We start from the raw sequence: 21,904 nt of genomic DNA, 5'->3' as shown, positions 1-21,904 counted from the left end.
TCGATCCCTACGATGATGACCTAGATGAAAACTCTCAGTCGTGGATTGCCAACAGAGCGGAGGACATTGAACACTTCCTACTCAGCCTCATGGATCGTGCACAATCCCGTGATGACTACCTTGAGCTCCTCTAGTTTTCTTTGGCTTTCCTAGGCAAGAAGCGTGCAGCACGGATGACCTTTCACAATCCAGGTGCCTATCACAGAGCAAGTTGGATGGCCAAAGGCCTTATCTGCCTCAAGATCTTCCTTTTCAGAAATCAAGTGAAGGATGCAGCTTCCTTCTCCTTCAAATGGCATAAAAAGGAGGCCATCAAACACATCTGTGTCTTCCTTGTCACCATCTATGTGATGCACTGGTTTGTGCTCCAAATGCTGTCGATGCTCCAATCGATAACCTCAATCTCCTGAAGAATATTGAAAAAATCAGAGAGGTGGATCCCGTTGTAGCAAAGAAGGCACTGGACAAAGTCAAAAGCCACCTCTGGTACCTCAGTTAGGACTGGCTTCACTAGCCATGTATTCTGACAAAGTCTATGCTGAGGAAAAACAGGAAATTCTGAAAAGTATGACCACAGCACTGCCGAGGAAGAAGGGTCTGCATCTTTTGAAAATGAAGACGATTGATAAGGGATCAGATCTGAGAATCTCTAAGTTTGTTACCCGAAAGTCAAAAAACCTCTTCCAGTGTTTGGGGCTGGGTACTCCGACAAGCGTCAGTGACTTGTGCCCCATTCTTGTTGTCATGGCCCACCTCAAAGTGGTCAGTGACGCTGCTGAGCGGGCAGTCAAACTGGCAATGGACTACAACAGTGATCTGATGAAGAATGAAGAAGAACAACAGCTGATCTTCCATATTGCGCAGAACCACAGAGCCCTCTACGACTCGACCAAAAAATCCCACATGAAATAAACTGATTATACTTGTTGAATAGCTCAAAAACATTGTTTCTTTTTGTACCACATTGTTTATTTTTACCTTTCTTCACCATACCCTTCACTTAATCAGATCAGTTAGATTTACCGAATGCAGGGGTACTGAGGCACGATTTTGCGTTGAAAAAAAAAAAACATAAATTTTTGCTTGAATAATTTGTTTGTAAAGTGGAATCGATTGCATACTTTGCCCACCTAAATATCCAAAAAAATTTTTTAACTCCTTTATAAGTGCTGAACACCCTATATATATAATGTTATATATATATATATATATATATATATATATATATATATATATATATATATATATATATTCTCAGTTAATTCCTTTCATTACGCTTGGTACACTTAGCAAATTTATTTGGACAAAAACCATACACATCGCTCGACTTTCTTTACTTGAGTAAAAGCTGAATCTGCCCTAATGTCTAACCTAACTTAACCTAACCAAAGCTATCCTAATGTAACCTAACATAATCTAGTCCACTCCAGCCTAACCTAACCTAACCTAACCCAGGCACATTTAACCTGACCTGACTTAACCTAACCAATCATAAGCCAACCTAACTAAACGAAGCTTAATTAAATTATAATCTATGCTTATTACACACCTTCATCGTTCCTTGGACTCTCTTCAGATCGTTCTTGATAGCATAATACCCAAGCCTTTTCTTGAGAAACTTTGGAGCCAACGTTTGGAGCCACGGGAAGATGTTGAATAGGAACACAGGGCCTTGCAGATGGTCGATGGTCATGCCGATGAGTCTTATGAAGTCGTGGGCTTTCGGGTCGTCCAGTTCATGGTGTGTGTCTGGTAGAGTGGTCAGTAGGTCGTAGAACAGAAAGAGGATAATTATAAGATCGAAGGAAGCTGCCTGCAATCACTGAGAACAATGTACAATCGCGGGCAAATGTTGAAGGACCGTCCCCTGCCAACACTCAGTCTTGCTTTCCATTTTTCTGACCTGTTCCCATCCTTCCTTGTCGTAGTCTTGCGCGCGCGCGCGTGTGCGCGTGTGTGTGTGTGTGTGTGTGTGTGTGTGTGTGTGTGTGTGTGTGTGTGTGTGTGTGTTAATACTATCACAAAATATTCTCATGTAACGCCTTCCATCGACACAGCCAGCAAGGAAATGTAGGTGACTTTTTTTTTTTTTTTTTAAGAAAGGCTAACAAAAGGGAAAAGTTTGCTTAATTTTCAACACATTTAACAATAACAAGAAGAAGGAGGACTCAGAAAGTGCAACACCTGCTTTTACCAGCTTGTTTAAGGGCCGAATATTTGACTTTGCCGTATGACCTCCACAGATTTCTTTTAAAATCAAATTACTTCATTCTTGCCAAACCCTTACCCTTTCCAAGAACTTTGGTTCAACCCCATCAACCCACTTGTTACCCTCTCAACCCGTTTGTCACATCAACCCATTTGCCACCACCGCAACCCACCTGCCACCATCGTCCATATAATGTTAAGGACAGCCACACCCAGGGACAGAGGCAGTGGCTGGTCCTTCCCTGTGTGTTTCTTGAAGTCCTGCACAAGCTGCCTCGCCTCCCCTTGCATCGCATCCTCCAGTGCCGTCTTGCCCATGCCGAGGTCCCGCAGCTGACGGAGGGTGAAGCGGCGGTTCCTTTGCCACTGGAGCCCGTTGCTGAATGTCAAGCCTGAGGTGGAAATATTTAGAAAAGGTGTTAGGAGGCTGATTCATTCTCTTCTTCAGTGTAATGGCCTGAACTGAATATAGTCGAAGAGTATTAACGTTGAGTCCCATTAATTCTTGGTCTTTTCTTCATCTCATTTCCATTATTAAATTTCAGAATCCCAAGTTTAATTTTCTGGCTGATACTCGTACACGTCTGTTTTTATGAATACCTGTTCATCTGTTCTTACCCACAATGGACCATTCCCATATATACCTATCTGTTCCTCTATCTATCCTTACCTATTGTGGAGCCTGGGCTAAACACAGAGTAAGTGAAGAATGTGGGCCTGTCTGAGAGTTCCAACCTTTTCAGGGCAGTTTTTGTCGTGTCGTAATCACAGAGGAAGACGCAGGTTAAGCATCCAATCCGCCACCTGTAAGAAAGTAATTACGAGTCACAGAGTAACCTAGGCATCTATCTATCTATCTATATCTATCTGTCTGTCTTTCTATCTATCTGTTTATCTATCTCATGTCAGACACATTAATCCTGTAAGCACTGGCAACAAACAATTCTCCTCCACGTCGTGCCATCCTCTGCCAATTGCCTGCCCTCCCTCCAGCTCACACCCCATTTGCCATCCATCTCTCCTCTTTGACCCTCCCTCCAGCTCATCCTTGGTCTCCCCCTCTCTTCTCCACTTCACCTTAAACATAGTCTTCTAGTCGTTCCCTCCACGTGGCCAAACCATCTCAAAAAGTATTTCTCTTAACACTTTCACTGACATCCACAGTCCAATGTAATCATCTACAGAACTGGTAAAAGGTCTCAAATAATACAGGGTGGTCCACAAACAGCGCTCCTCGCCTGACTGTATCTTATGTGTTATGAGTGAGGGCATGGCTGTGGCCGTGGGACAGGAAACGAATACATGACGCGGGATAGACGCTGACAGCGCTGCCTGAGCGGTTCTCGCAAAAGTCAATCAATCACCTGGCTGAGTGAAAGAGGAGGGTTGTGTATGGACCACTCTGTTATAACACCTTAGAAGCAAACTCTCTAATACTGTAAAAAAAAATGGATGGCCTAATCCATTAAAACTATTCTTTGTTCACTTAAGCTAAACATAAATTGCCATCTGTCCATCTTGAATGCTGTTTTACAATGAATTCCTACGGGCACATGGTACCATACTCATTTCATTCCAACTTGGCCTAAAATTACCATCTCACTATCTTGAATTCTGAGCTGTAAAAAGAGATGAACACTAGATTATGATGCTTGTCGTGAAGGAATGCACTGTGTGTGTGTGTGTGTGTGTGTGTGTGTGTGTGTGTGTGTGTGTGTGTGTGTGTGTGTGTGTGTGTGTGTGTGTGTGTGTGTGCACTCACATAATAATGTCGCCATACACCTTCCTGAGCTTCATCACTTGGTCGCTAAGGCAGACTGACGTTGACGGCAGCCAGCCCACCACCGGCAGCCCCCATATCCCTGCAGGCACACACGGTACAATTATTAGCACCTATCGACAACATGAGCGCCATTGAGACACCTGACCCACCAACAGTATTCCTCACACACCTGCAGACATATACCTCATCCAATAAACATCCTAGTACCGTTGAGGATAAAAACAGTGACGTCTTCTCTGCCAACAACGAAATTCCCCAACAGGCGATGGCGATGCCATTTCTGTAATTTGACGTTCTGTTCATAGAAGGTGCCACGGGAGGTAAAGATGGCCGATAGGTGAGGGGTAAGAGCGGTGGTGGAGAAAAATCACTCAACCTTAACACTAATAACAACAAGTAACCTACAGTGTACACCTGTATTCTGACGTCATTCCCTGTTTCACATAATGTATCTTCTGGATCAAACTCCTCTTCCCACTAACCACCTGATAAGAGAGAGAGAGAGAGAGAGAGAGAGAGAGAGAGAGAGAGAGACTGACTCACAAGCATTGCCCGTTACCTCTATATGATCCTTTGATTGACCATATCTTATGTATTGTGGTGAAGGCTCATTCTGCCGGTGTGGGTGTAGGTGTGGCAGTTGGAGTAGGAAATGAAGAAATGACGCACGGTTACACTCTGATAATGTCAGGACTGTAAAATATCTTACTACATAATAACTGGGAACATACATGATATTGTCTTGAGGTTAGGTAAATGTCAAACCTAGGGGCCAGAGGAAGTGACGTTAGCATCTCTCCGGAATGTCTCACACGAGCACAAAAGCCCACAAACAGCGCCTCGTGACCACACACACACACACACACACACACACACACACACACACACACACACAGACACACACACACACAAAGGTTTCAAGAACATTTCGACGACAGTGTAGCCCATGTGTTGGAATTCTTATATACGGAAAGAATGAGGAGAAGTCAGACAGGGGCTAGCCATAGAATCGAAAGATTGTGGAGAAAGTAAATAAGAAGAGGGGTCCAACGAGATTTACCTAGTAAATTACGTTCTTGTGTAATACATACACTGCTCAACTTAAACTTTTCTTTGAAGATAATAAATCAAGATCAACTCCCTGCATCTATCTTTAACTTCTCCTACCTTCGACTACACAATAACTAGAACCAAATCTCAAGATTAACATATTACAAGGTCAAGATTCACATATATAGTTGGTGGCAGCAGAAGTACAAACCTCGTCTTCAAATCGACAGTGAATTCCTACAAAATACAAGCTAGAAACTACAAGCTACGAGACATCTCTACGATTAACGTCAAGTAACAAGTCTACAAGACATCTCCATAATCTTCTACACACACCTACAAGTAGCGGCAGTCTTCATCCCGCAACGAGTAAATCACAAGAAGAAAGGACTGAGAATACATAGAGAAAGAAAAACAAAACAAACGAAGAGCGAGACACGACTCACGACCCACAACCACCTGACCTCACCCTCCTCTCTCTCCTACCGCCCCCCAACCTTCACCGCTGACGCAGGAGTGCGAGAGGTCAAAACAACAACAGCGAATACCAAGCCCATTTTCACAACTCATCTTACTCATCTTCACTCAAGTTACTCATCACTACTCATTTACTCTCCACAGCTACCAATTTGGGAAGTTGACGTCACCATGCGTGTTTGCTGAGACGACTCCATGCCTATCAACGTGTGTTTGACAACCCACAACACGTCAATCAACCCGTGAAGGACAACGCTTATTACCACATGCAACACCTCTCACACCTTTCCCATTATTGTAAAAATTAGTGAGTTACATAGTTACTTCATTTATACGATACACAGAAATAGACACAGTGATAGACAACACCTCCTGCAGAAACACATAAAACGTGCTGTATAGTTACAACTTACATACATATACGTACTTCAGTTATCTGCATAATTCAGTCACTAAATACTTGCACCAACAATAAATTTTCTACACTGCATATATTCATTCATTTATTATAACATTTTTTTACTACCAACGAGTGTTACCATTTATACCTATATAAAATACGTGTTTCATACATACAGCTATACATTATTACATCTACAGAATAATAAAGAAAATATACTATCACAGTTGCTCTGTGAGCGATTAAAAGAACTGTATTAAACACTTATTAATTAACGCTACCTAGTGGAAACAGACAAATTAAGTTACAAGGAAAACCAGGAAAAGAAAAAAAATGGCCAACACAAATAGCATTAGCAAGAATGAACAACATTTTCCACACAATCGTGAAGACAAAGATTTCCACACAGTGCTGACACATACCTTGCCTACGATAGGTGCAAATGAACAACAAATGAGTGTATATAGTTAATGTTGTATATAGTGTATATATATATATATATATATATATATATATATATATATATATATATATATATATATATATATATATATATATAAACAAAATATGGGGCTATAAAATATCATTTTCATTAATATATGTGCAATATAAACTAAGCCTTAAAAAAGGGTCCCAAGGAAATTGACCAGCATTTATGCAACCTCGAACAACACCGAAAAAGCGTAGATAAACGAAGAAATACAAACTGTAGAAAATCAATATACCGAAAAATAAAATACAGTAAGATCACATAACAAACAAACGAAAATAGGTGTAACTGTTAATACAAATGCCAAAATTCAGCATAAACTCCTTCTGCAAGTGAAACAAAGAACAAGTTATTGTTCTCCACGAACCAGTGGCAAGGCACATCATCACTGTCATCGACCACAACATGACCAGATTATCGATGTCAGGACTGCAGTTACTACAATATTATTGCAGTTACTACAATTATGTAATGAAAAACGATTGCATTATGTTACAGTTGTTACAATTATGTAACTACAAACGATTTGTAACAATTACAATACAATTTTATACACTACAATTAGTGTGTAACATTTCATATAATGTTAGTACAGTTCTGTCTTACTATGATGTTACTACAATATTATTACAATGGTAATACAATTATTTTACGGTTGCTACAGTTATGTAACTACATACGATATGTAACAATTATAATACAACTATGAACAATAGAAATACAATTATGTAACAATTCATACAGTGTTACTGCAATTCTGTATTACCAGAATCATCATACAAGTTCGGTGAAATATTAGACATTACTAATGGGATAACTCCATATGCAATATAATGACCTAGCAGTATTACCATTGCACAATTATATGCGTATGTCTGTTATGCATACACATTTTACAATATGTTATACAATATTCTATAATCAATATAACTATAGCGCATTTGTTCTGTTATGTAAACAAATTTTGTTTAAACCTTTCGCGCGCAGGTAACTTAATAAGTTTTTGTGGGTCATGACGTGCCGACTTTTCTCCCCTTCCCTCCCGACTGCCGCACTCTCCAAAAATGTGCATTCTCGGCTTATTTTCACCACCCAAACATATTTATTTTGCCACAAAATCAACATATTCCTATTCGTCGATGTTTGTTCTACATGACAAACAAAAAACACACACAAAAAAACACACTATATGTACGTTAGGGCCGTGTGAATAAACATTCAAGAGCATACATCTTACTTCCCACCATCATAAGTTGAACGTTTACTAATCAATCTCTACATGTTATACAATCATTAGAAAGAGAATTTCACAACTTTCGAATGCCGGCGCTCGCAGTTTGATGCGAGGTATGGTGTTCAAGCAATAAACGAAAAAGTAAAACCCATTTCCGAGGGACAACAAATTTTTTTTTCGAGGAGCACTAGCGAAAAACTTTTCTCTTCACTGTTATGCTTTTACTTTATCATCCTATGCACAATTTAATTAGCATTCATTTGAGCCCACAACGGTGATCCTAGGCCTCATAGAGAAAAATGAAAAAAAAAAACATGGCGTACCCAAGCTGTGTCATGACTGTAGGGCAGTTTCCTGCCTTCCTCAAAGCTACTGCTTGTATTTCACCAATTCTTTGTACAGTAAATATGCACACTACATTGACATGATTCACAGTCACTTATAACTGAATACTGACATTTGGTGCAGGGTAGAGGCTGTGTAGTTCATTAGAAACAGTAGGACAATCTTTGTTGGGCCAACAGCTGATAATGACCAGGATTGCTTCACAAACACCAAATTTCCTATTGCAAACTCCACATCTAATCACAACAGTGCCCAAACACTAAACACAAGCACTACTGGTATAGTGAAAAATGTTGCATGGCCGGGACGGGGGTAAAAGTGGAAATTTAAAGAGACAGAACCACGCAGTACCTTCCCCACTCACAGCTCATTTGGTACTGAATAACCTGTCCCCTCTCTTGCTGGTATCAGGACCAACAGTTGCCAACTCATTACTTTGATGAGGAGCAGGGAAGCTATGACGCCTCCAAAAATGACACTGATCAGCCAAAAACTTTTCCTCTGACGAAAATTATGCTATAATGACGTCAAAAGCATCAACGAGTACAGTCACAGCCACACCTTTATGATGACAAATGCGTCATCGTGTGCAAACGGGTTAAAATGTATTATGTTTCAAGAATACTATTAGATCAGTACAATATTATCATGAATATTATGTCTACAATATTATAATCAATATTATGTATTAATAGATTAGAGTGTGTCACTGACGAGTGCTGTCGGACGATCGCCAGCTGGCATGACCAAGAGATGTCAGGACTGTAAAATATCGTACTACATAATAACTAGCAATATACATCATATAGTCTAGAGGTTAGGTCAATGTCAAACCTAGGGGCCAGAGGAAGTGATGTTAGCATCTCCCTGGAATGTCTCACACCAGCAAAAAAGTCTACAAACAGCACCTCATGACTATACACACACACACACACACACACACACACACACACACACACACACACACACACACAGGTTTCTAGGACATTTCGACGACAGTGTAGCCCACGTGATGGAAGTTCTTATATACAGAAAGAAAGAGGAGGAGAGGTCAGACAGGGGCTAGCCATAGAATCGAAAGGTTGTGGAGAGAGTAAATAAGAAGAGGGGTCCAACGAGACGTAGATAGTAAATTACGTTCCTGTGTAATACATACACTGCTCAACTTAAACTTTTCTTTGAAAATAATAAATCAAGATCAACTCCCTGTATCCATCTTTAACTTTTCCTACCTTTGACTACACAATAACTAGAACCAATTCTCAAGATTAACATATTACAAGCTCAAGATTCACAATAACGCTGACAGAACTGTCCCCACAATACAAAAGAATTCGCCGGAGGAGTGGGACTAGAGTGTTCCTCATGTGCAGTTCCAAGCAGATGAAGAGGAAACGCTAGCTCAGCCCTGGCACACTGGCTGTGGGTTGCTTCTGACTGACAGGTTACTATCCGTGAGAGGGGAAGAGAAAGCAGGGAAGGGTAGTGTGCGTGATAGTGGGGTTGGTGGCAGTTGTGAATAGGGTTCCTTGCAAGGTTTGATTTCCTGTATTTCTCTACCATTTTTCTTCTGTTTTTAGATTCCAGTGACGAATGTGACTGTGTCGAAAAGTGTAGACAATGTTTGTCTTTATACCTTTATACTGTGTAATTAAATGTTAATTATTTCCACAGAAAATTCTATATATACCACTTTTGTACAAGCAAGAGTTTTACTGGCTTGTTCTTTGAACAGTTGAGTATGAGTGACGGGTCTTTCCCTTTTATAAACATGAAAATAATGTGTTTGCATATCACTTGGGGTGAATTATAATGAATAATTCTGTCCACAAGCAATAATATACGAGTATAAAAACATGTTTATTAATTAAAATGCCCAAAAATTTGAAAAATGCCAATTATCGCAAATACAAAAATATAACCACTGGAGCACCCAATCATGAAACAGTAACAGTCAACAACGGACATTAGCTGTTTCAACATAACCCAGACACGTTTCTACAGAAATATAATATTACACAATATATTGTTTGTTCACTTGAGGTGAATTATAATAATTCTGTCCACAATCAGTAACATACAAGTATATTAACGTATTTATTAATCATCATGCTAAAACTTATGAAAAATGCCAATTATCGCATATACAAAAATATAACCATTCGAGTGTTCAGTCATTAAGCAGTAACAGTCAAGAACAGACCATTGGCTGTTTCAACATAACCCAGACACGTTCCAACCAAATATGAAGATATTATACCATTAATTGTTTATTCACAGTTGACAAACGAGAGGAACACACAACTGTACCGACACTCAGCCGACTTGTTACACGCAAACATACACACTCAGATGCACAAATAGTCACACACAGTCATGCTCACATGCACTGTCATGCATATGATGTATGCTGAGAGCTGCATGCTGAAGGTCATTTGACTTTCACATGTCATCTCTGTGGATTGCATCATACTGTAATAAGTTAAGTGAATAGTCACATGAAGGTCTTAATTAATGTAAAACGAAATTGAAAACTCGTGTCTTTCCAAATGGCAACTCCGAGTTCCCACCCTACCCACATCCAGCACCTCCGACGTCTATCCCTACACGCCCTCCTCCCACACTACACTTTCTCCTTCTCGACTGAAGCAAACCATCTAGAAGCAATTCATATCTAATGCGCTCAGGCTAGGATGGTGTTTCTGTTTGAACCCCTCAGAATTCCCATGGGGCTGAAGGAATATAATATCCTACAGTTTATCACTAATTAACCATTGTTGGCAACTTACAATCACCCCACCTCCTGACCCCACTCTTTTTCCCACCAGTCCACGATCACTATCTTATTCAGCGAGTATGAGTCATTAACATTTGCACATTGTGATTAAAGATATTGCTCGCTGATTTAAAAAGTTGATTCCCAGAGCTTACACAAACAACAGCCCGATATTATGCCAATATCATTCACGTGGTAGGTGCGGACGTCCATCATCCACCCAATTAATGTAGTGGTACTCTGTTTTTAGGGTAGCTATACATTGAGTGGCAAGCCAAATGATTTCCTGTTAACCAGGAAAGCATTTACAACGTTGGGCGGTAACCTTATAACCAACCAACACGTGTTCCCTACGAGACAACAAGTCGGTTGGCGGAGGGTTATTGCCCGTTCCCAGAAAATAACTAACTAAAAATACAAACAAGAAGCCTCGGACTAGGACTGACTAAAAGGTGTTACGGATAGCTACATGGAATGTAAGGGGTGCAAATGATGAGGTGAAAGAGAGAGAGATTGTCCAGGTGCTTGAGGGTGCAAAAATGGATGAATGTGGATTAACTGAAACTAAATGGTGAGGTGAGAGTGTGAGAGAATTGGAGTGTAGATGAGGTATATGTGCAGGAGTAGGTGAGCATGAGAGGTCAATAGAAGGTGTGTGTATTGTTGTGAGTAACAGATACACGGAGAATATGAGAGAGTATGGATCGGTGCCCAAGGATTGTGTGGGTAAGATTGGAAGTTGGACTACAAATGTGGGCGATTGTGTGCGTGTATGCGCCAATGCAAGATAGTGCAAGCAGAGTGTGAGAGGAGTTCTGGTAAAATGTGGAAGCGTGCATGGAAAAGTTTGAAAGGAATGAGAGAGTGTTTTTGATTGGAGATATGAATGGAAAAGTAGGGAATGTGAAGGTGGATGGAGTAGTCGGTGAGTGGGGTGTACCTGCAGAGATGGATGAGAATGGCAGCACTTTAGTGGACATTTGTGCTGGAAGGGAGTTGGTGATAGCCAATACTTTCTTCAGGCACAAAATGATCCATACGTATACGTTGCGAGTGATGAGAAAGATGGGTGTTGAACTGAATGAACAGAGGCCAATGATTGATTATGTGTGTGTGGATGAAAGGTTGTGAAGGTGTGTAACGGTTGGGGGAGTGGACTTTCTGACCACCACTTGGTGGAGGTCAGAATACAAATCCAAATGAAATGGAGAAATAGAAGAAGGGATTGACAGGAGGAAGTAGTGCATGCAAGGAGAGTGGAAAGGTTACAAGAGGATGGAAAAAAGGCAGAATATAAGAGGGAAGTGGAGGAGTGATTGGGTAAATATGGATTGGAGCAGATGGGGGTCTTGGAAGGTGTGTGCAAGATATTCACAGAAGAAATCTGTGCAGCATGTGAGGTGGTGTGTGGGATGAAGAAAACACGAAAAGGGGTGCAGGGAACAGCATGGTGGAATGAAGAGGTCAGAAAGGCTGTGACACAACAGAAGAAAGCATATAGTGAGTGGATGAGAAACAAAGGCGTGGAAGAAGTTGAGAGACGGAAGAAAGAGTTATATGTAGACAGGATGGAAGAGGTAAAAAGATAGTAAGAGAGCGTAAGGAGAGAGTGGATGAGGAATTTGGAAGGAACTTGAGTGTAAAGTGGAGGGAATATAAGAAAATGTTTTGGAAATAGGTAAAGAAGTTATACAGGGTGCCAAAGAAGTTAGGTGGGGAGTGAAAGATAAAAATGGTAGATTGCTAGTGGAGAAGGGAGAAAAAGTGAGCAGATGGAGAGAACACTTTAAGGAATTGTTGACCATAGAGAATGAAAGTAATGCAAGTATAAGTGGCTGGAGAATGACTGGGAGAAGGAGGGATGTTAGAAGAGAGGAAGAAATCAGTAGGATGGAAGTTGTGGAAGCAATGAATTAAAATGGGGAAAGCCCCAGGAATTGATGGAGTGGGTGGTTAAATGCTGAAGCATGGGAGAGAGATAGTAGTAGAATGGATGTGGAAGATGTGTAGATTGGCCTGGGAGGAAGGTAGAGTCCCGGTGGATTGGAAGACAGGTATAATTATTCCCCTGTAGGAAATGGGGGAAAAGATGTGTGTGATAATCTCCGGGGTATTTGCCTTCTTAGTGCAATAGGAAAAGTATATGGTGCGGTACTTATTGATAGAGATAGGGAAATAACAGAGGAATTAGTTCGAGAACAATAGGGAGGTTTTAGGCAGGGAAGAGGTAGTGTAGATCAGATAGTCATTGTTAGATCTTTAATGGAAACGTTTCTAGAGAAGGGAAAGAAGTTGTATGCAGCCTTCTTGGATTTGAAGAAAGCTTATGACAGGGTGGATAGACAAGGATTGCTGAACGTATCAAAAATATATGGAGTAGATAGGAACTTGTTGAAGGTCGTGAAGAGTATGTATGAGGGTGCTAAGGCTGCGGTGCGTGTGGGTAGTGAACTGATTGAATTTTCCTATTTAAAGGTTGGATTGAAACAAAGAAGTGTCATGTCTCCATGGTTGTTCAATTTGAATATGGATGGGGTAAAAAAAGAGATACAAGGTAGGGCAGTGGATGTGGGAGTGGCCCTAGTGAGAGAGGGCAGTGTTTGGCAACTCCCTGTACTGTTGTTTGCGATGATACTGTGTTGTTATGTGAAGACGAAGGGGAGCATCAAGGCTTCGTGGATGAGTTTCGGAGAGTGTATGAGAAACGGCATCTAAAGGTGAATGTAGAGAAAAGTTATGGTCTTTGAGATAAGTGAAGTCAGTGAATGTTCAGTGAGGTTGGATGTGGAGGAAATGGAAAATGTGAGTGCATTTAAGTACTTGGGTAGTGTGATGAATAAAATGGAAGTTTAAAGGGTGAAGTGCTTGAAAGGGTTCAACAAGGAAGAAAAGTTGCTGGTTCCTTGAGAGCAGTGGTAAGAAACAGGGAAGTGAGCATGGATGTGAAAAAGCTACTACATGACAGTATTGTGATACCAACTTTAACGAATGGAAGTGAAGCTTGGACCTTGTTGGAGAAACAGAAGGCAAGAGCGCGAGCAGTGGAAATGAGTTATTTGAGTGGAGCATGTGGAGTCACATGGAGAAACAGGCTACAAATGAGGAAGCGAAGGGGCATTGTGATGTGGATGTGGATGTGATAGGAAGCGTTAAGAGAAACACATTGAGGTAGTTTGGCCATGTGAAGAGGATGGTGAGTGAGAGATTAACGAGGAGAGAGTATATGAGGTGGAGGGGGGGAGATGGAGGGGGAGGCCAAGGATGAGATGGGGGGACGGAGTGGAGAGGTATATGAGAGAGGAGGGTGTGAGCTTCGAGAAAGGGAATGAGATAGAAGGAGACAGGGTGACATGGAGGTGATTTGTTTGTGGCCAACCCTTACGGGATTAAGACATCTGGCAATGGACAGATCATTCACGTGAGGCAGGTAATGCTGATATGGCAACAATTATCACTCCTCTGGCGGTCCTCTTCCTCCTCCTCCTCCTCCTCCTACCCCACCATCTCTGAGTTTGCCACCTCTGCTCACCCTCCTTTCAACATCCACCACCCCCACTATCACTATTCACTCCTTCTACCCTCCCCTGCATTCTCTCCCCCTCCCATGGTTAGTAACCTGTCAGCTAGAAGCAACCCATTGCGTGTTTACTAGGGCTGAGGTAACGTTTCCCCTTCATCTTCTTGGAACTGTACACTCTACATATCTAGGTTTATATTATAAGTACGAGCACATATGATAACTGGCTGTGGAGATATCGTAACAATTTTTCCTTACTGATTCATTCTTCGACTTACAGCTCAGTATACTCTGCGTTATTGATGTCGATTTAGTGAGACATAAATTACATTCAAGAGATTTTGTTGGTGTAATAAACTAATAGAGGTGCTATGAAGCCTCCTAGAAAACGAATTATTATATCAACATTCTGTTTTACTCTTTTTACACTAACTTGGCCTAAAACTGCCATCTTTCCATCCTCAATGTTGAGTAGTAAGAAGAAATTAACACTAGAATAGCCTATGATGCTAGTTGTGATAGAAGAGCTATGGGGAGGGTGTAGACCCGTAGTACTGTATTTTTCTGCCACTCAGCAAAATTACATAAGCTGCAAATCGACGAAAAATTTGGGTTAAGTTAAGACAAAATTAGAAACCCCCCAAGGGGGGAGTCACACCAGCCGGGAGCCGATACACATCTAGCGCGGCTCGGAATATAGCCTTGACCTTGACCTACTTTCATCAGTTTCGAAATCGTCTGAGATTTTCATCCCTAATACACACCTGTAAAATTTTCTGAGAAGTTATCGTGCAAACAGACATTCAGACAGACAGACAAACTGAAAACAATACCAACGTTGCTATCGCGGCTGGAAAAATTAGCAAACACTTCCCTCTATTGGTTAATATTTCCAAACTGAAAATGTTGTGTGTGTCTCCAAGGCCTTTACTCTCGTTGGCAAAGGAGGCTCCCTAATGCCTGTTCCATCACTAATTATTTCCAATACACCCATTAATATCCTCTTTTCTGCTTCTTTTAACTTTTTAATATCGACATTCATTGCATGAATAACACTCAAGAATGTAGCAAGGGAGCAGATTCTGGAATAAACCAATAAGGAAGAGATGTTACTAAGTTTCCTAATCACACGAGAATACAGTTCCACATCCCTCCATCCATAAATGATACTCTCCTGTTAGGATGTATCAGATAGGACATGAGGAACATTCCCACAGGGTTCAGTCACGCTTTCTCAAGACATGTGATCGTCAAGAGGAGAAGAGGATCAGGCATCCGACCAATGCCCAGACTCAGATGTTAGAGCTGCTCTAACTCTAACCCTGTAAAGAAGGCCCTCTATATTCGATTAATCTTACTTCGATATTTCGTACCTCGACTGGACTCGCCTGCTCGTCCAAAATTCGTGATTGGATTTCAAAAGTCGTGCTTCGATCACTCAGGCCAGGGTGGGAGCGGGGGTCAATGCTCATCTGTTCATCTGTCATGCCACCTACTGGCCACTTGGAGAAGCTTGTCCTCATTCAAATGTTTGTAATCTTTTTTGTGATGACAGAGTCAGTGAAAGCATCAACAGCAGTGGCCATTGTGACTGGGACAAGAACAAGAAAGCAGAAGGTGTTCACTCAAGCCGGGTTGGAGCAAGCGTGATTGATGGTAGCGAGGGTGGCGGTGGTGGCTGGGTGATGGTAGCGATGGTGGCAGTGGTGACTACCAAGTGACTCAACCACTGCCTCGAAACAAGTTGGGACAATTCGCCGGCAAAAAAAAATTTGCCATCACAACAATAGCAAGACAATTTTCGTCATTAAAGAAGACAGCTATGGGTGAAGCTAGAATATAACTCAAAGACGACTACAGAGAGGAAGAAACAATTATTGACTAAAGGTACAACTAATAAATAAGATCCAAAGCCTACGCTATTGAACATAGACTTTGATGGATCCCCCTGAAATATAATTATTAAAGTATTGATTAATTAATAATTAGTATATTTATATATATTCTTGAAAACCCCCATACCCCCCTTGGGATAGGGTTTTTTTTCAAGAATACTCCCCCAGTATTCCTGCTTGTCGTACAAGGCGACTAAAAGGGTTGGCGGAGGGTTAGTGCCCCTCCCCGGAAAACAACTAATTAAAAAGACAAACAATAACCCTCAGACAAGGACTGACCAAAAGATGACAACCAAGGGCCGTACAAAGGACATGGTAAATGGAACATGGAATGTAAGGGGAGCGAATGATGAAGTGAAAGAGAGAGAGATTGTCCAGGTGCTTGAGGGTGCGAAAGTTGATGTATGCGGAATAACTGAAACTAAATAGAGTGGTGAGAGTGTGAGAGAATGGGAGTATGGATGGGGTAAATGTGCAGGAGTAGGTGAGAATGAGAGGGCAAAAGAAGGAGTATGTATATTTGTGAGTAAAAGATGGAAGAAGAGCATAAGACACTATGGATCAGTCGGCTCAAGGACTGTGTGGGTAAGACTGAAAGTTGGAATACAAATGTGGGCGATTGTGTGTGTGTATGCACCAACCCAAGATCATGCAAGCAGAGTCAGAGAAGAGTTCTGGATAAATGTGGAAGTGTGCATGGAAAAGTTTGGAAGGAATGAGAGAGTGTTTTTGATTGGTGATATGAATGGTAAAGTAGGGAATGTGAAGGTGGATGGAATAGTTGGTGAGTGGGGTGTGCCTGCTGAGATAGATGAGAATGGCAGTGCAATAGTGGACATTTGTGCTGGGAGGGGGTTGGAGATAGCCAATACCCTCTTCAGGCACAAAATGATCTACAGGTATACATGGCGAGTGATGAGAAGGGTATGTGGTGAACTGAATGAAAGGAAGGCAATGATTGAATATGTGTGTGTGGCTGAAAGGATGCGAAAATGTGTAATGGATGCAAGAGCTTATACAGGTTGGGGGAGTGGACTTTCTGACCACTACTTGGTGGTGGCCAGAATCAAGATCCAAATAAGATGGAAAAATAGAAGAAGGGAAGGACGGGAAGAAGGAGTATTTGTAAGGAGAATGGAAAGGTTACAAGAGGATGAAAAAAAGGCAGAGTATAAGAGAGAAGTGGAGGAACGATTGGGCAAATATGAATTGGAGCAGATAGGGGACGTGGAAGGTGTGTGCAGGATATTCACAAAAGAAATATGTGCTGCATGTGATGTGGTGTGTGGGATGAGGAGAGGACGGAGGGGGGTGCAAGGAACAGCGTGATGGAATAAAGAGGTGAGACAGGCTGTGGCACAAAAGTAGAAAGGATTCAATGATTCGATGAGGAAGAGGGGCGTGGAAGAAGTTAAGAGGTGGAAGAGAGAGTTATATGTAGAAAGAAAGAGAGAGGTGAAAAAATTAGTAAGAGAGATTAAGAAGACAGTGGATAAGGAATTTGGAAGGAATTTGAGTGTACAGTGGAGGGACTGTAAGAAAATGTTCTGGAAAGAGGTGAAAAGAGTAAGACAGGGTGGAAGTGAAATTAGCAGGGAGTGAAAAATAAAAATCGTAGATTACTAGTGGAGAAGGGGGAAAAAGTGAGAAGATGGAGAGAACACTTTAAGGAAATTTTGAACATAGAGGATGGAAGTAATGCGAGTATAAGTGGCAGAGGAATGGCTGGGAGAAGGAGGAAGGTGAGAAGACAGGAAGAAATCAGTAGGATAGAAGTTGTGGAAACAATGAAGAAAGTTAAACCGGGGAAAGCCCCAGGAATTGATGGAGTGTGTGGTGAAATGCCGAAGCATGGGGAAGAGGTAGTAATTGAATGGATGTGGAAAATGTGCAGATTTGCCTGGGAGGAAGGTAGAGTCCCGGAGGATTGGAAGTCAGGTATAATTATTCCCTTGTACAAAGGAAAAGGAGAAAAAGAAGTGTGTGGTAATCATAGGGGCATTTGTCTTCTTAGTATAATAGGAAAAGTGTATGGTAGGATACTTATTGACAGAGTTAGAGAAAGAACAGAGGAATTAGTTGGAGAAGAACAGGGAGGCTTTAGGAAGGGAAGAGGTTGTGTAGATCAGATATTCATTCTTAGATCTTTAGTGGAAAAGTTTCTAGAGAAGGGAAAGAAGTTGTATGCGGCTTTCATGGATTTGGAGAACTCATATGGCAGGGTGCATAGACAAGGATTGTGGAAAGTATTAAGAATATATGGAGTAGATGGGGAGTTGTTGAATGCTGTGAAGAGTATGTACGGTGGTGCGAAGGCTGCAGTGCGTGTGGATGGTGAACTGAGTGAATTTTTCTCTTTGAAGGTTGGGTTGAAACAGGGATGTCATGTCTCCATGGTTGTTCAATCTGTAGATGGATGAGGTAATAAAAGAGGTACAAGGTAGGGTAGTGGATGTTGAAGTGGCCCTGGTGAGAGAGGGTAGTGTTTGGAAACTCCCTGTACTGTTGTTTGCAGATGATACTGTGTTGTTGAGTGAAGACGAAGGGGAGCTGCAAGGCTTGGTGGATGAGTTTGGGAGAGTGTGTAAGAAACGGAATCTAAAGGTGAATGTAGGGAAGAGTAAAGTGATGGTCTTTGAGAGAGGTGAAGTCAGTGAATGTATAGCGAGGTTGGATGATGAGGAATTGGAAAATGTGAGTATGTTTATGTACTGGGTAGTGTGATGAGTAAGGATGGAAGTTTGGAGGGTGAAGTGCTTGACAGGGTACAGCAGGGAAGAAAGGTTGCTGGTTCCTTGAAAGCAGTGATAAGAAGCATGGAAGTGAAAAAGTTACTACATGACAGTATTGTGATACTAACTCCAACGTATGGATGTGAAGCTAGGACGTAGTTGAAAGGACACAAGTCAAGAGTGAGAGCAGTGGAAATGAGTTATTTAAGAGGAGCCTTTGGAGTCACATGAAGAGACAGGCTGACAAATGAGGATATAAAGGAGAGTTGTGGTGTGGATGTGGATGTGATAGGAAGCGTTAGGAGGAATACACTGAGGTGGTTTGGCCATGTGGAGAGGATGGAGGGTGAAAGATTGACGAAGAGAGTGTATGTGAGTGAGGTGGAGGGGAGAAGAGGGAGGGGGAGGCCGAGGATGAGATGGAGGGATGGGGTGGAGAGGTATATGAGAGAGGGGGATGTGAGTTGGGAGAAGGGGAGTGAAATGGCTGGGGACAGGGCGACGTGGAGGCGATTTGTTTGTCGCCACCCCGAACGGGATATAGGCATCTGACAATAGATAGATAGATAGATATTTATAGAATGACGAGGAATCGTCCATGGTGTGAATTGTCCTGACGGGGAACCGTACATGTTTTGACGGTGAATCGTACATGTTTTGACGGCTAATTGTCTGACGGCGAATTGACTTTGCGGTGGATTCTCTTGGAACCCAACACTCTACCACATAAGCTTCATTCTTTCTATTTGAAAGTTAGTGCAGCCTGTATTTCTTGCTTTTCCTGCTAACTTTAAGTAAATATGTACTAAATATAAGCAAATATATGGTTGTGTTATGATTTTGGGTGGGTATAAATGTATATGTAAAAGTTGATGTAGATTTGTCGGCGACGCGCTGGTCCCATTTACATGTATTTATTTTCCATAAGTTTACCAATTTGCACTTCGATAAATTGCATTTCGATTGGGTTTTTCGGTCCCAAAACCGATCGAAGATCGAGAGCACTCTGTACCTCGTTTTTCTTAAAGATCACCTGTTTTGAGCAAGTGTGAGGTAGATGCAGAATGCAACCCTCAAGGATGTGGTCTGTACATTTCCTCTACTTAAGATCACTGACAGACTAGCAGTCACTTCCTTTTCTTATATATGATTTGCCTTTGCAGGCAGGTGGTGGAGAGGGACGCCTTCGAGTGGTGGCACTAATGTAACTGGTCGGCTCTGCTGCCCTGTTATACAAACGGCCCTCAACTCCCTATCCCCAGAAAAGGAGGATGAAGGACTGTAGGAGGGAATCTTCAGTCTACGGTTCACCGGGTTCACAATCAGATGAGACTGGGGTTGCTGCTGCTACTACTGCTACGACTACTACTACTACTACTACTACTACAAGTAATAATAGTAATAATAATAATAATAATAATAATAATAATAATAATAATAGTAATAATAACTGCTGGCAGATGCACTGTGAGATTTTCCAGTTTCCTCTCCTCATCCCTTCTGCAAGTATTAAATCATTATTTCCATGTAAGTTCCTGAGTCTTAGCCCTAAATCATTGTGCATGCCCATCCTTTCCTGAATTCGGCAACCTTAGCAAAAATTCAGCATGGTTATTGGTTATTAGTGCTGAAGTGGTGACATGCAGTGGTGTAACAGGTATGGGGGGAGCTGCTGACCTTAGAGAGTGGGCTATTAAGTTTATGCCCCAAATCGGATACATAGAAGAACTTACCCGTGCCTAGAAGGAAGAGTGTCAAGTCTCTTACCGATTATTGCCTTCGAGTGTACAGTACTCGGGGAAACAACAAAAGGCTAAGAAATATGTGTGATGGAATTCCCAAAGATACTAAACAAACTTTTCTTTTTAACTGTACACTTACCAGGGGGCAGTCCCGGGGGCCGCCTGACACTGAGGAATATAAGGAAAATGAGGAAACCGAAGAGAAGGGCTTCCGTCACCATCTCGTCACTTGATGGAGCGAGGGACCGACTGACTGCTTGTGGTAAGGAGGACTAGCAGACTTCCGTTATCATAAAAACCCCGCCCCCTTGCTCGCCTCCCCATCCCTTGCCTTCCTCCCCTGTTCTCCTCTGTTTTCCTCTCCCCAAATCTTCCTTCTGTTCCCCCCCTCCCGTCTCCTTCCCCTCCCCTCCATTCCCTTCCCTTTCCTCCTTTCCTCTACTTCCCCCTCCCTTTTTCTCCTCTGTCTTCTTTCCTCTACTTGCCTCTCCCCTCCCCTTCCCTTCCCTTCTTTTCTTTTCTTCCCCCTATCCGTCTCTCTGCCTTCTCTCGTCTACTTGCCCCTCCTGTCCCCTCTCTCCTCTACCTCCCACTCCTCTCCTCTTTCCTCTATTTCCCTTTCCCCACCGCTCTCCTTTTCCCCTACTTCCCCCTCCTCTACTCTCTTCTTTACTTCACTTTTACTTAACTTTCCTCTCTCCTCCTCTCTCCTTTACTTCCTCGTCCCCTCGCCTCCCCTACACCTCCCCTCCCTTCCCCTACCTCACCATCCTTATCTTTAGTACATATAGTTAGGTATGACACTAATAGTCCTCTCTGTAACAAACAGTTCCGAAAGAACTCGTTAGGTCTATTAGTGTTTGCTGTCATTTGTACTCCTTTGTACTCCTCTATTCCCCCTCCTCCTCCTTCTTCCTCTACTCCCCCTTTTCTTCATCTATTTCCCTCTCCTTTCTCCTCTTCTCCCCTTCACTCCCCTCCCCTCTCTCCTTTACTTTCCCCTCCCTTCTCTCCTAGCAGGGTAGTAGTAGTAGTAGCAGTTGAGTAACCCCGGTCTACCTGGCCGAGCAGACCTGTCAACCGCAGATAAGCAATCGCCCCTGCAAAGCCATCTCATGCAGTGTACCAGTATTCCCCTGCGGTGGACAGCTCCTCGTCACAGCGGAGCACAAGAAATTATTGGGGTTTGGTTCCTGGGTGGACGATGCATTTGCGTCTCTCCACCCAATTAACAGAGGCAACACAAAAAGCTCTA

The 21,904-nt window shown here is 42.1% G+C and overlaps 1 protein-coding gene across 1 annotated transcript; it reads right to left on the bottom strand.

The window, feature by feature from the left end:
- Positions 1-343: 343 nt before the first annotated feature.
- On the bottom strand, positions 344-20,870 carry LOC145391468 (cytochrome P450 2L1-like). The gene is made up of 6 exons (XM_080266081.1): positions 20,789-20,870; positions 3,971-4,070; positions 2,879-3,012; positions 2,382-2,600; positions 1,550-1,749; positions 344-406 (listed from the first exon to the last, which is right to left on the bottom strand). The coding sequence occupies exons 1-6, from the start codon at positions 20,868-20,870 to the stop codon at positions 344-346; spliced, it is 798 nt and encodes a 265-aa protein (XP_080122207.1).
- Between the last annotated feature and the right edge of the window lie 1,034 nt (positions 20,871-21,904).

This window comes from Coenobita brevimanus, chromosome 18, assembly GCF_032717465.1.
Source record: "Coenobita brevimanus isolate Jiangsu-jjx chromosome 18, ASM3271746v2, whole genome shotgun sequence".
NCBI lineage: Eukaryota > Metazoa > Arthropoda > Malacostraca > Decapoda > Coenobitidae > Coenobita > Coenobita brevimanus.
This window is presented reverse-complemented; position numbering and strand designations above follow the sequence as displayed.